The 15,576-nt window shown below is 42.8% G+C and overlaps 1 protein-coding gene across 6 annotated transcripts in view; it reads left to right on the plus strand.

Moving 5' to 3' along the window:
- Positions 1-15,576, plus strand: part of pcdh7b (protocadherin 7b) — a 102,799-nt gene that overhangs the window by 43,577 nt on the left and 43,646 nt on the right. For 2 of the 6 annotated variants that reach the window (XM_034226276.1, XM_034226279.1), the window contains exon 2: positions 4,514-4,709. The exons of 2 other annotated variants lie outside the window; for them this stretch is intronic. In XM_034226276.1, the coding sequence (XP_034082167.1) occupies positions 4,514-4,709 (196 nt within the window). Of the gene's footprint in view, positions 1-4,513; positions 4,734-15,576 lie in introns of all 6 variants that reach the window. 2 more of the 6 variants (XM_034226275.1, XM_034226278.1) reach the window with 1 other exon arrangement.

Consider the following 15,576-nt stretch of genomic DNA (forward strand, 5'->3'; position numbering starts at 1 on the left):
ACAGCAAACTAGCTTAGCTAAGCATTGCATCGTAATTAAGCACCCAAACAAAACTTGAATCCAGCCTGATCAGATTCCAATTGATTTCCAGTCAGACATTCACCTTGAGGGCAATCTTCTTAATTCATCAGTACTGGAGTTACAGCTTCGCCTGCATTTAAACTTAACAAAGCAGAGCGTCCGCAATTAGGCTAATGCAATTTAAGATCCTGGCAGGTATGTTGTTTGGTGTAGCGTGGCTATTTGGCACTTTCTGGGCGTCTCAGGTGGCGTATCGCAGGTCGCTGTCTAGTTGCCCATTAAAAATGAAACATGGCTTCTTAATTACAGACTGGCACTTTTGGCAATCATGGCCATACTCATGTGTCAGGCCCTTCTCTCACTTCCCCCCCATTCGAATGGCCTCTTTATCCGTCTCCGCATCTCACTTACTCATACTCCACTCCCTGTATCCCTCCATCTCTCTTGGTTGACTGCAATAAGACACTAGGCCTGCAGTTTGCGTTTGCTCCCCTAGCCCCAAGTCCTGCCCTGCCACAATTACTTCCTGTGGTTCACGGTAGTGGGTCACTGCCATCCGCCAAAGGTATTTACAGCTGAAATGACACACACTGTGTTTTCTGAGCAGACCTACCTACATCGTTTCATTATCCTTCAAAACACCCGGAGGCTCTGGTGAAGGTGGGCTTAATTATAAAACCAGACAACCAGAGAGAACGAGTTCAAAAGGCTTCCTCAGTGGACGAGTTGTTGCAGTAGAGCATAAACACAGTCACCATTGTGTGTTCTATACATAGAACGTATCACGAGTGACATTAAGCATGCCAAATGGGACGATAATTGGAGATCTGATATGGAGAACTTTTAGAAAATACTTGACATGAAAGCTACTGCATAGCCTTAAGTAATGTGCCTTGACTAGTGCCATTGATATGCATAACTCTGAGGTTTCATGTAAAGGCAGAGCACTCTACCTCTAAACAATCTGTTATCCATTCATGATTTACTGGGAGAAAAAACAAGGTTTAAATAGAGCGATGCTGACAGTGGCTCAACGTTTCAAAAGGGGGAGGGGGAAGGAAATGAAAATCAAATCCGAAAGGTCACACATTATTGACAAGAGTGGCAAGGCCCTGTTTTTATTGTCCGTCAGCCCCATGTGTTTCCCCTTTAGCGTCCAGAAAAAGGCCCGGCCAAGCTTCGGCCAGAGCTCCCAGTAAACCTGTGGCTTGTTTGCGTTGTTCATTTTTTGGGATGACGGATTTGCTCAATCACCCGTGGCTGTCACAGCTGGCTTTCAATCACAGGCGCACCCCAAAGAGGCCCCTCCTAAATGGGTCCCGGCATCTGGTACATATAAAGCAAACTGGTGCTAACTTGTAATGAAAGCCATACACTGAATGCTTGGCCACTCTCTGGCAGGACACAGCGTTAGCTATTGACTTTATGCATAAAGTGATTTGATGAGGTTTTGTTACGTTTTTCATGATCTCTAAATCCAAGTGTTTAAAATGACCCCTCACATAGAAGACAGCTAAACAAACTGTATTGGGTCGTAAGTCATCTTTTTTCTTCAGAAATAGGTTCTGTCCTTTAAAATTAAATGGGACTGGGGTCAGGACATTTAAGTGTGTGTGAATGCTCGCTGCTAGATTGATTGACAGCTGAGCGTACCATGAGGGCAGGCAGGTCAGTGTGGGAAGTAGAGGGATAGCAATCAAGGGGCATGTACTCAGCCAGGCTTTACAAAAACACCGGGTCTGAAAATGACCAGTATCTGGGGAGAGGGGGGCAGTTCTGTGCCATATGACAGCATGAACAGACAGCGAGGGGAACGTTTTCACTGCAACACCCACAGATTGCTTTTATGTATCACATGTAAAATCTCCCTGGCAATTGCTCATGCATTAAAGTATCTCCGGGGCAGCAAAACCCAAGCCTTCAACCCAGATAGCTTGTGTGTGTATGGCAGATCATTTTAATTTTCCCTGTGGTTTGGCCATGTGACAAACCCTTCAATTATTCCCAATTGAATACTTGAAAGAGAGGGAGAAAAGCATATATGTCACATGGCATTTGGACAATTCATGTGTGTTCCCTGGCTACTTCTTAGACACACTGAGACTTGCACGCACACGCAAATATAAGAGAAAAAAGGACAAAGAAAGGATCGCTTTTTACTGTATTCATTTATTGAAAAGACACAGAATGAAGGGAGCGAAGGTCGCTGTGCAGACGGTGGTTGCTGCGGATTCTAATCCAAAGCCTCTGGCGATCTCGGCATGAACTCCATTTCTGGTCTGCAAACAAATTAGCTTTTTTTTCTCCCTCCGACTCTTCCATCTTGCTCTCCCTCCAGTGAAAATAAGGAGAAATTCAGGTGAATACAATCTATTTGTTCATTTAACTTTTTTCTTTTCTTCCCGTCAGCTTATTTTCTCTCTCCCAAACTCACTTTTCCCCCAGTGCGCGCCTGCTCAAATGTTTCTTTTCTTTGCGACAGTCTCGCCAGCAATTCATTAGGCAACAGTGGTCTAATTTGTATCATTAGAAAACCGTGTTTCCCAAGGAGTGTGGCACTCCACTGAATCTGATCCAGACAAAGTACTTTATTTTCCGTCCATACGCAAGCTGTGGGATTTGTTAACACACACCTCACACCAAACAAGTGTTTCAGATAGAGTAAAACAAACAAAAATTAAAAAAACATGGTTTAATATCTCAGCATCTCTTCAAGTGTTATTGCACTTATTGAAGCAGTTTTCCTTCTGGGCCCCGATTTTAATTATGCAACAAATGTTTGATTATCCGAGTGAAATTTACATGAATATTTATACCAATTCATTTGTTGAGTGTTGATTGTAATTACATGGAAACATGATTTATTGCCAAGATTGCTGTGCTAGCCAGCCAGAGAAATAGAAACTGGGCAGAAATATATAAATAAATGCACATTTCCATACAAGCAGCAAAAGGAAGCCCATTGTTTTTTCTCCCAGTGGCTTGTGGGAATTTCCATTATCAAAAAGTCATTTTTTCATGGCATGTGCCTGGCAGAGAGTCAGATATGCTTACAGTAAGTATGAAAGGATGACAAAATAACAAAGAAGTTCACCTTTCTATGGTGACATGCAGAGATTTTGCCTGTATCTGTGTGTATGTGTGTGCTTACACTTCATCTGTCACTCTATTTCTGAAGATGTAGATGTACACATGATAAGAGCTTGACAGGATGTTTTGTATCAGCCTCTCAGATCGAATGATGGCAGTAGATGGGGAATGGATAGATGTAGAAATTAAAGACGCAGTTACCGATCACAGTGGCTGATAGCAGATTTCACCTCATCAGGTGAGACAATCTGGGAAACTAATAGGAGATGGAGAGAGAAAGACAACATGTTTGAGTAATGGGCTTTTGTCTTATTTAATATTGTTATGATTGAACAAGAGGAAGGAGGTGGGGGGGGAAGCAAAAAGCAGAAGAACAAGTGATGAGGTCCAGCAATGGGTTGGAGAAGCAACATTGGCATGCTCACACTGTGTTTGTATCTAATTAATGAATGGCATTAGCCATTTGTAATGCCATTTATTCTGGTAATGACCAAACCTGATCTTCCATTCCTCGCCTCATGCTCATTCTCCCTCTCTCCCCCCCCCTCCCTCCCAACTGCCATTACCTTTGTACAATGCTCAGACAGGGATTGAGAGATGTTGAGGGGAGGAAGGCAAACAGACTGTAAGCATAGGCCTCCGATTTAATGACATGCCCTGTTACTGCTTAACTGCGGACACTGTTCCATAATGTGTTTGAGCCGGCTACACTTATTCAGATTGTTAACCGACAACTCGTCTAGCAAAAAGCTTTTGTGTGCTCACACAATCCCTATTTGTACACACTGGTCTTTGTGCTTTCGCTCTGCGGAGTGGAATCAGACTTCGAGTCGGACGCTTGTTCACTTTGTCGTCTTTTTAATGGGCAAATAAACAAGTAAATGAGGCCGGAGCGTTTTTCCCTCCTTTTCTTTATCTAACAAACACGTTTAGTCAGTTGTGGTCTTGGTCCCCTGAGCTTCATGCAAGCTTGTGAAATCTTCCTTTTTGTACAGTCTCACGCCCTGTCCCCTATTACAATGTATTGCTATAGATAGATTTCAGGGTGAGAGGAAAGCATGACCTGGTTTGAGTTGATAAAAGGTCTTTGTTGGCTGTTGTGATAGAACAGATTGTAGATTGAGTGTCTTTGTTTTGGGGTCAGGAAGGTGACATCACAGCTAGCTTGGAGATTTATGTAAGCTCTAATGGTTGTGCCCTTAAAATCTAGCTAGCACATTTATACCACTCCTAATGATTCCTCCAAGTCTCCTAACCCCTGCCTCCTTTTTTCTAACCTATTTCTCCACCACCCTGACCCGAAATCTCTTTCCAAAATCCAGAAGATCGAACCTGTCGTCAAACAATAAAAGTACAACAGTCCCTTTTATAGTGACCCCCGGCCGTTTGGTTTCTCTTGTAGCCGTTTCGCCGTGTGACCTTCTCGGTGGTGAGCCAGCCCCAGGACCCTCACCAGCAGGGATCGCTGCAGAGCTGCTACGACAGCGGCCTGGACGAGTCAGAGACGCCCAGCAGCAAGAGTTCGTCGGGCCCCCGGCTGGGCGCCCTTCCCCTGCCCGAGGACAGCTACGAGAGGACAACGCCGGATGGCAGTGTCGGTGAGGCAGAGCACTTGGAAAATGGTAGGGGCAAACACTAAAGAAGATTAAGAAAGCGATAAGATACAGGAAACACACACGTAGATACTTCCTAGAGCATTCAATCACAGTAGCAAGCCCAACGGTAGATAGTGTCAGAAACATACAGAAACATGTGAGGTTCTGTCCTTTTTAACATTTGGTACAGAGTAGACCTTTCTTTAGGTGTTTTTGGCTTGGACATTTTTGTTTTTTGTAGTTCTGTAGTGTTTTGAGGTTGTGATGCAGAGGATACTTTTGTGAAAGCTAAAGCCCTTTCACAAATGTACATCATGTGAAGACAGGGTGTGAGATTTATTATAAAACCTACGGTTCTGTTTCCAGAAACAGGCGGCTTATTTGATCAAAGGCGCTCCACGGGGGATTATATGGAACAGATATATTCTTTAAGATCAACACCTTTCAGGCCGTCTTTCTCCTTTTAGTTTGCAGCTATGTTCCTTACAATTCCTATTGGGTTTCGTTCATGTGGGTTTCAACTTGACTCAGTGTAGATTTTCTAAGGAGGAGTAACAATAGGGGGTAAATACCCTACTTCAATTGTTTTATAGTATAGTAGCTTTATTGATTTGCAATGTGTGCTGGCTTGAGGCCGTTATGAAGGAGTTTATTTGTCTTCATGTGGGAGATAATGGGCTGGTTTTCTGTAGGTTGAGATGTAAACAGAGTGTAGTCTAGAGTGAGTGGGAGCCTATTGTACACTCCTGGTTTTACTGCTGCATCTCCACTTGCAGAATCTTCTCACAGCTCAACTAAGCCAGTTTCCTACCAAGACCAAAATCTGAGCAAGTGTGTGTATCTGGGTGTGCAGTGAGAGATGGGGCTAATGGTCCCATTCATAGTCTCGGAGTCTGAGGCGATGCTTAACAAGGAGGAGCTGTCTCGAGAGCGCTAAGCCTAAGTGCAGAGGCTTCCCCACTGCAGCTTAGGATAAGGATATTCAAATGGCTTAAAGATTCACATCCTCTCTTTTAAGATGGAGCCATTTCAGAGATGATGTCTTAACTTATCTCAGATCAGAAGGGTCAAAAATAATTGTTCCGCTGTGTCCACACCCTTTCGGGAGATGGTAAATTGTAGGTTCGCAATGACCCCAAACACTAGGTAGAAAGTCAAACAAAGCAGACAGATGTGCTCTTCAAACAGGCAGTTACACAGGTGCCCACAGTGAGCTTTCTGGACTTTTGGCCTTAACAGATTAAAAGACATTGTAACCACTTTATTATGAGCAGATAGGGCTACCTGGAGGGTACTTATAATGTCCTATCTTCAGACAATGGGCACTCATTTATTGGCCAAATTAGACCCAATTAAAAGACTAATTTCAATTTAGTCTCCACTTAAAGTCATAGGACAGGGACCACCAATAGTGGAAAACCCAGTTAGATGCAAAGTGTGATCAGCCTGTCAATCAAATACCACTTGAGAACGAAAAATAGCATATATAGACCAATAAAGAAGCCCATGTATCATAACATATTGTCCAATGTGAAATGTTTTACAATGACCTCAAATAAAATGGTAATATAATCCCCATTCGTTTGGGCTTCAGCTCAGTGCACATATGTTGTTAATTCTCATTTTTCCACGGTTTCTGCGGGTACTGTTACAAAGTACACTGCAGCTTTAGAGGAGATTTGTTGGAGGAACAGAGTCAAGGTCAATATATGAATCAGTCTCCATCCAAGAGAAACAACATGCTCGGCTGCTGCTCGCTATCTTTAGTGGGATCAGCTCAAATGGTGTGTATATGTGACGGCATGCTGTATAAAGTGAGTGCATGTGAACGTTGACCTGTTTTGTTAAACACATTTTTTTAAAACTCAAAGCAACCTCGGAAATCTCTTGCAGCATATTTATACAATGCTTAAAGTTTCTTCTCTGAGGCTATGATGAGATATAATCTACGGTTGAAGCACCTGGGTGGCCTTGTGGTCCGACAGGTCATTTCATGCTTAAAATAAATTAGCTATGTTTGCTGTTAAAGTGTCCTTGAGGAAGAAGCTGAGCCTCCACTTGCTCTCTTTAGGTCACCGTGGAGAAGGGCATCAGCTAAATACCTAAGTGTAAAGTAAATGCAATCATCTAAGGTTAGGGCAAATATTGGCAAAGTGCTCCAGCCTCTTGAGGGATGCTAACTACAGTCATTAGCGTTCCCCCTTGTGTTGTAGCCAGCTCGCACACACACACCATCGGCAAGGCTTTATATGAAACCCGAGCCCTTTTAAATAAATGAGGGAGTTATGAGGAAAGAGGGAGAACAAAAGTTAGCAGATGGCTTGCTGCGGTGCTAAGTGTTAGCACGGGCATCATTAGCGGTGTAATTGCATGTTTTTACGTGGTAAGGTGATTTTTTCTGTTTTTAGATGAAAGCGATGGGAGTTAAATCAAGATTATAAGAACCTCGACCTCGGGGCCAGTTTGCAAAATGTATTTGAGGATTTGATTTTTGTTTTCCCATTCACAGTGTTCCTGATTCATCATGTTTGACTGTCTTTGCTTTGTGTCAGGGTGAAACGCGGACAAAAGGCTTGTGTCCCTTTTTGATTCCGTGCCTTTTCTGGCTCTAACTTGCTTGTTCTGGATCGATGCTTGCACAATGTGCAGGAACAAACGTCCTCCACTGCAGCTGCTCGTCTGTCTCACACACATGAGTGCACGGACACCTACACACACATATGCAGGCATCCGTACTAACACAGACCCAGACAAACAAATGTGAAGACAACAACACACACACACACAATCTGTTTTTCACTCTCTGCCTCCTCGCTCTTCGTCCTTCCTTTATATATCTACCATGCACAGATGTGCCAAGGGACCGCGTTTTCTTTTTCTCATCTCCTTCATCAAGGTCAGGTTTTGAACTTTATTATCTTCTACTTGTTAACTTTTTTTCCATTGGGAGTGTCAAATAGGAAAATAAAATAGAAAAAAAACAACCTCTCCATCCGAGACAGATTCTTCTTTCTCAAAACAGTCAACATGGGAATATGAACATATTCTTGACCCAATCCACAGTGCCCAAACTTATCTCACAAAACTCCTCTGTACTTTCTTCCTGACGTTGTTTCAGAAGAGTGAGAGACAGTCAATAGCTGCGGGTCAGGAACCTTTGAGAATTTGGTTTGCAGTTGTCAGAATTTGATTAGTTGCAAGATTTAAATGTGTACTCTTGCGAGGAAGATAAAGCATACATTTTATTATAAATCTTAAGCAGTACATCGCTTTGGCATTTGGTACACTTCACGACGTCTTGATCTTTTTGCTGCACAGCTGGGGCCCTCACTTATTCATAAGCTTATCCCGGTGCTCATCAGATATTCATAAACGCTGAGTGTTTGGAGTCAAACACTCGATTAGGCCGTTATGGATGTCAAAGAATCCTTGCAGATGTACGGTGTTATCTGTGGGTCAAAGCCTTTTGCTCCATTATTGATCTCCACAGTGCGGGGGGGGGGGGGGGGGGGGCAGTGGATTTTTCAATTTTAACCGTGTTAGTTCAAGTACAACTCAAAATAACATGCTTCCACATTGCCCTTTCATCATGAGTGAGGTGTGGAAGGTGTTTTCATATAAAACCTCAGTGTGAATGTGAACAGCTCCGGGCACTGAAGATATATCATTGTTCAATACATCAGGCTTTGCTGTGGTTGATGCAGTAGGTTACGCTGCTGAGGATTTACGCTATTTGATCCAGTGTGAATCGTTACATATGGTATTGTTGGTACCACTTTACAATAAGACTACTGTAGGAGCCAACATGCTTGTTTTACCATTACTTATTACATTTATGTTTGCATCACGTTTAAGTCTTATTGTTTATCACTTTCGGCACATGGGGGTGGTTTATTGGTATTTAGGTCACCTGTTGGATGCCGGTTTGGAGGATATGATGTAGGAAGAGGGTGAATGGCGCACTTTCTGTTGACAGTCAGGTCGGGAGTTGTATATTGTTGGTTTTCGTTTTATTAAACACTGGACTATAAATGACTTCGGACTCTTATATGGAACGCGTCACAGCAAAGAGCACATATTAGCCTTTCAGCGGCATAACTCATAGGGAGTTTGTGCCGCTACAACTACCCTTATAAAGGGTTTACCAATAGTCTGTAATTCATTTATTAATTAGGTTGTGAACAATCATTAATAAGCTTTTACAAGACATGAGATACACAGGGCAACTGTGACCGGTTGCTTGCCAAATAGTGAGCCAACATTTATCTGTACTGCTAAGTCTTATATTGGCTACCTAGCTTACTTCGTGTTCTTCATCAGCCAGCATCCTTGGTATCTGTTGTTCACCGAGTTGATTCTCGCTAAGTAGCCAATATAAGGCTTAGTCATCTTGCCAAATAGTGAGCCTGTGTTGACGTATGAAAACTATGTTAGAACTGGTTTATAAATGGTTATTAATGATTAATAAAGTGTTTACAACCTAATTCATAACCTAATTATAAACCCTTTTTAATTATTGAAAGTGGTACCGTATTTTTTATAGACAAAATGCTAATGTGTAGTTTTAACCTTTTTACTTTAACTTCACCTCCTTGTATTCACTAGTTAGTGAACATGTGCTGTGCTGCCCAGCGCCTAATTCTTAGCAAAGGTAAGCCAAGTTAGTGTGAGTCGACATGTAAGACGTGTAAGAATCTAGAAAAGAGAGAAGGAGTTTTAAAAGGTTACTAAGGTTCAGTAATAAAGAGAACACTAGAGAGGGAAGTGGCTAAATGGAAGAGTATCCAACACCATATGGAAAGGACATCTTGTATGTATTTACTCTCTTGCCATTGTGAGTGCGACTTGAATAAAAGACCATGAGAATTTTTTTTTGTAAAAGTTTAAAAAAAAACAAGACAGATGAATAGGGCACATTTATTGTAGCCTCTGAGGGAGTAAAAGCACATCCTACTGGCCGCTAACGTTAGCATGCCCCCCACGTTTCTGTGCTTCTGCTGCTAGACAACCACCCCCTAACACACACCCACAGCTTCTATCTCTGGGCTGTCTCTCCTGCTGAGAAATCTTGGGGTACCACCCATGGATTACAAACATCATCATTTAGTGTTGGCTAGCTTCCCCGGACGGAGTAGGACAGACAGGAAGTGGCACATCACAGCAGTTGTCAGCGAGTACAGACTGTCTGAGCCACTGCTTACACATGATGGACAGACTGTAAATACACATTTCACACATAGAAATGAACTCACATGCTCATTCACATACAAACAGAAAGCCACGCACATACTCCACATTCCACACAATGAGGCACTGCATCATTTCCCAGCTCTGAAGCACCTCACTAGATCACTTCATAGTTGTTATTTTTTTCTGTTTTCTTTGCCCGTTGGAATGATGCTTAGGCTGTTTAATAATGTGCGTGTTTGTGTGAAACTCTGTTCATTAAGCAAGCCCAATTGTAGGGCCAGATGGCAAAGCGAGTTTGTTTAATTAAAACCATTCATATTTCAAGAGCGGAGCGGCAGCAGCACTGGTCTTACAGTAGGTCTGATTTCCCCCAACATGGTGGAGGGATGGGAGTGTGTGTTTTTTTTGCAGTGGAAGGCTGTTTAGTGAAAAATCACCCAGCGGAAGGCATTCACGCTATCAATCAGCATGTTACACACGCTCCCCCCCCACCCATCGCCATCCCCAAGGTCACAGTCCATGTGTGCACAAGTTAAAAACACTACAACATTAATTGGGGAGATGAAAATTGAGATAATAATGAGTAAAAAGTGTCTCAAAGATTACAGAATTAAGTGTGTGCGAGCAGTCGTGCATCTGTCGCTTACCCCACGCCCCTTGTTTTCTTCCCGTGATATCCTCAGGCAAGGCGACAGCAAGGGAGATAGAAAGAGGACAAGAGGACCTGGTGAGATGATGTGAGAGAAGGCACTGAGGGAAAGCATGGCAGGGCAGAGTAAACGAGTAACACATTGCACAGGAGCCCAGAGACAGATCGAAGGATGGGATTTTGGAAAGCGACCAAGAGATGGAGGTGGGGGAGAAGTGAGGGATGGGGTTACATGCGTGGAGAAGTTGCCAGCAGGGAGTGGCGCTTGACGGAGAGATGATTGATCACTGCTCAGCCAGAGACGGCAGGTATTCAAATCATACCCCAGTGTCACATCCAGAGTCCTGTCTTCCTCTCCACATGGGCACACACGGACTGTAAAGCCCACCCAGCGCAGTCTTAACTCCTGTAACAAGGACACAATTAAGCTTGAGGAAATACCCTTTCTTAAGAGAGAGAGCAGAGGAATCTGTGCTGAAAGTTTGCTTACTGTCAAATGCAAATTGCTAAATATATTTTGTTTTCATTTAACTCTATTGGAATCTAGCCACGCATAGTGTTATTTTCCGAGGTTCAGAGAGCCACTTAAAAATATACATTTATTCAAATTCAGCATCAAGATGTATTGCCAGAAAATATGTCCAGGTTAATGTGTAAGACACAGACCTCACTGGGCAGTTGGTATTATACCAAATAAATAGTCCCTATAAACAAACAGTTTGTTCTTTGGATAATCTAAAGCCAGAAACAACAGATTATTGGAACTCAACATAGTTTCTTTTGAGATTTCCTTCTCTGGAATTACTATTTTTTACTCTAAAACCAAACAAGAATTGAGAAGTGATAATATATCTTGTTTGTTGAATTACTTACAACACACTTTTTTACATGATCAAAAGCCAAAGAGGGTTTGGAACCACCTAATTTGTATATGTTAAAAAGTATTCTCCTCAATTGGATTTAGCGTTAGGCAAGTTATTCAGGGTACATTTGTGGATATTCGGATGATCTGACCCTTTAGATCATCTCAAGAAGGAGGACAGGAGACTGAAGATGATTTGTGTACGGAATTGTTCAAAATGGATGTTGTGCCTCTGATAGTACACCTACTGCAATATAGGATACAGAGGAAATGGGCAATAATAAAGAAGAATGGATGAATGTGCTGTGCAGACACACACAGATATTGTGGAGGTCCCAGTGTGGATAATGGAATCGTTGCTGTGGTGTTTTGTGTAGCTCGAGGCGGCTGACACCCACTCCTGACAGAGATTAAAAAAGCCATTCAGCTGGCTATCAAACGCTGATACACAGCCCGCGATGGCCATTTGGTCCGAGAGACACCAAGTGCACACGGCCACTCTATATCCACTGTGTATGTACAGAATATGACCCACAAAAAGGCTGTTTTTAAAAGGCTGCTATTGTCGAGTGCCGGCGATGAAAGTCAGGGAAATAGTGTGTCGATTTCACTTCAAACATGGTTGTATTTTGGCATTGTCTTCTACAATGTGGAGTTGATAAAGGCAGCACTTGCAGGGGAAAGAGAAGCAGAATGTTTTCTCATGGCACCGCAGCGACATGACTGTTTTTTCAATGAGCGCCTACAGTCACACGCGCCGACATGTGCCTTTTTAGGTGCAACGGAGCGGTTACTAGCAATTTGGCTTGTCTCCAAATGGCACGGGTATTTGTTATGTTCGGAATAAAATCACTTTCTCCGACAGCTGTTAATTTGGAATGCACCTTGCTCCTGTTTTTGGTCCTTTTCCCCCCCACGATATCATCACTTTTAAACTAGGGTATGTGTGTCAGGTGTAGTGTTTGGCGGGGCGGTCTTCAATGAAGACAATTAAACACCTCCAAGGCACTCAGCCAAAGCCTCCCACCCCTCCTTCCCTCTTCCCCCCTTTCCTCCCAGGCACTCTGTCTTCTGCTTGTTTTCCCTCCCCTCCTCCTGTTCTTGCTTCTCGCTCTAACTTTCCTCCCCTTTGTCAAAATAACTGGTTTGGATTCTGAGCATGATTGTGGAGAAGATGAGGTGAACAGGTTGTACAGAAGGAACATCAGGTGTGCCGCACCGGGGCACAGTTGGGCGCCATGTTTTTCCCAGTGTGAGGTCTATAACATGGGAGGGGGCTAGCTGCAAGTATTCCAATAATCTCCCTCGCTGCCTACAAGTGTTTATTTATTTATTACTATTTTTTCTGATCCTCGAACATGGACCAAGCTTCTAAACCAGACCGCTGTTAGGGACAACGATACATATGTATGCGCATATGTTGCAGCATGCCAACTTCACACCATGAGAGAAACACTAAGAAAGAATGAAGGCATTCTTTTTTTTTCTCACTTCGGGGAAAATGTTGAAAAATAACACGAAGAAACAGAAAAACACGTTCAGGTGTTCACACATTCTGTACACCAAGCTGGGGCCGCTCATGCATTCATTCATGCATTTGCCAAACATACTATACTTTATGTGCAAACACCATCTCTCACTAAAGCACATACTGAAACCCATGCATAATAACTCGGCTGGAACTCTTTTCGCATGCTCAACACATTCTGAGAAACCCTCAATTTAATTTCGCAAACAAAGAATGCAGCGCTGATTATGAAACACATAGGATTTAAAGGTGAACATGTTTCGCCAAAGCCAACAGGAGCCAGATGTAACGTGCTCACAGCCAATAAACAGAAATGACTCCATTTAGCTAAGCTTGGCCAAAATTACCTTGTGTTTCTCCAGTTTGAATATAAGCAGTGACTCTCCACTTGACCTTTAAGGTAGGAATTGCAAATGGTGTACATTCGCCAGCCGCTTAACCTTCTGACAGTTCCAATACTTCACATTATGCTTCTTCACCGCCGCCCACAACTTTGTCCTCCAACACGTTTAAAAAACAATACAAACTTTTGTTTTCGTGGCTTTCTTTTGCCACCCTCTCTAGGTTCACCCACGTTAGCCTATTTGCAGAACAGCTTGCTGCGCCACATCTCCAGCAGGCATGGCTGTAAACTGGCATTCCTTCTGGGAAAGGGATTTTGTCAGGAAACTCCTCACTGTGCCAGCAGCGTCGGCTGCTAACACTAATGATACCAATTAGGTTGTATTATTTAGGAATTTGACATCGTGTTCGTCTTTAACCGGGGTGGTTTGATGACTCAGAGACGCAGCTAAATGCGGTAAAACTGTCAAAACAACAGCAAACAAATGCTCCACTGCTGCAGGCATTGTGTGCAAAACTAATGATAATCAGTGTGTGTGTGTGTGTGTGTGTGTGTGTGTGTGTGTGTGTGTGTGTGTGTGTGTGTGTGTGTGTGTGTGTGTGTGTGTGTGTGTGTGTGTGTGTGTGTGTGTGTGTGTTACAGTATGAGGGAGATGTTCTTAGTGTTTTACTCGGGCTGTGGGCTATGTGGGGGGGAACGGTAGTGTAAGATGTGATAATTGTCACTTTATTTGAACTTCAAATAAAAAATAAATATAAACACGTAATACATTGTTTAAAACAAAAATATGGCCACTGTTATGTTTTAAACCGATAGAAAGATATCTTATAAGTGTGTATGTATAAGTCAACATTTATGACAAGAACTATAAGTGGTTGATTAACAATGTACCATAATACAATTTACATTTATCTAAACATGCTTTTGTTAGCGCAACATCAGCTCTAGATGCTTTATTTAGAACAGTTATTGCAAAATTCATTAAGCAAGACTTACTTTTGTTAAAATCCTTAATAATAATAAATACTTTAAAACATCTATGGAGGGTTTAAGGTGAAGAACAATCTTGTTTTTACAGAAAGTGGTGTGTTTTAATGTTTAGCGCTGAAGAAAATAACAGAATGTAATCAAGCATGTGTGTGCAGTATAGCCTTCTACATGTGTATGGATCCGAGTGTAGATGCTTCACGCTCTCGACGGTGCACCGAGACCACCGCGGCCCACCAGAACTTATTTGTATTCCCCTCCATCCGCTCCCTCTCTCCTGCCCCTCCGCGCCTTCGCCTTTAAAAATAGATGAAAGCGTGTAACAATGGGAGACGGGGGTTATCCTCCCGCTCTCTTCTCGCCTCCTCTCTCTATAAGGACACACTTAATGCGTCTCATATGGAGGAAGGGTGTTGGGAGGGGGGGGGGGTTGAAATGAACACGGTTTATAGAAGTTGGCCTCCCCTGGTAGATATGTATTAGAGGGCACGTGCTACGACCTTTGACACCTGTGATGGGTTTCATAACGTCCCCCCCCGAAGACGCATGCAGTACAGAAGGCTTTGTCACACACTACTTATACAGCATGCTTTCACACATGTGCACAATATCCACCTAGAGGGACAATATCCTCCTGCGTTCCTCTAGCTGAGGAATTTCATTATTCCGTCTCTTCTTATTTCCTTTGGCAGGTTTTTTCTCTAGGCACTGCGCTCATGGACAGTTACCCGGGGTCATAAATGCATCAGAGGAACAAAAACGTCCCCTCCCGAAGTAGATGTTTTTCTATTTGAGGGTGGGTAGACTAAAAAGTCTACTCATTATTTTTCTAACCCTGGCCAATCCTTGTGCTTCCCTCAGAAGTGGAAAGAGAACACAGGGTAAGGTTTTGTCTGAGCCATCACAGAGCATTGTGAGTGACTAAGGCCTTTTTTTTTAACAAAGGCTCGTCCATATAGTCCATCGAACCTGTTTCCCTGGAAACCGCGAGGAAAAGCGTTCACATAATGGTCAACATTAGCACCATACATGTTTTATGAAGACCGAGAGCTCAAACATTCGCCGAAGCATTCGCACAGCCGTGAAATTGGTGTAGTGTGTGTGTGTGTGAGAGGAGGAAATATTTTCTGTGTGTATTTGCGCTTCTTCTCTCCTGTGAGTGTGAAGCTGCTTTCTTATGCGTTGTTGACCCATTTAAGGGCTTTAGCATTTTCACTATGCTGTCTCTAGTAGCTCCCAATGTGAAATGATTATTCTGATACATTCAAAGGAAGATTTGTATGTATTTAATGATTTTCCACTTCTTTTGTC

This window comes from Gymnodraco acuticeps, unplaced genomic scaffold, assembly GCF_902827175.1.
Source record: "Gymnodraco acuticeps unplaced genomic scaffold, fGymAcu1.1, whole genome shotgun sequence".
Lineage (NCBI taxonomy): Eukaryota > Metazoa > Chordata > Actinopteri > Perciformes > Bathydraconidae > Gymnodraco > Gymnodraco acuticeps.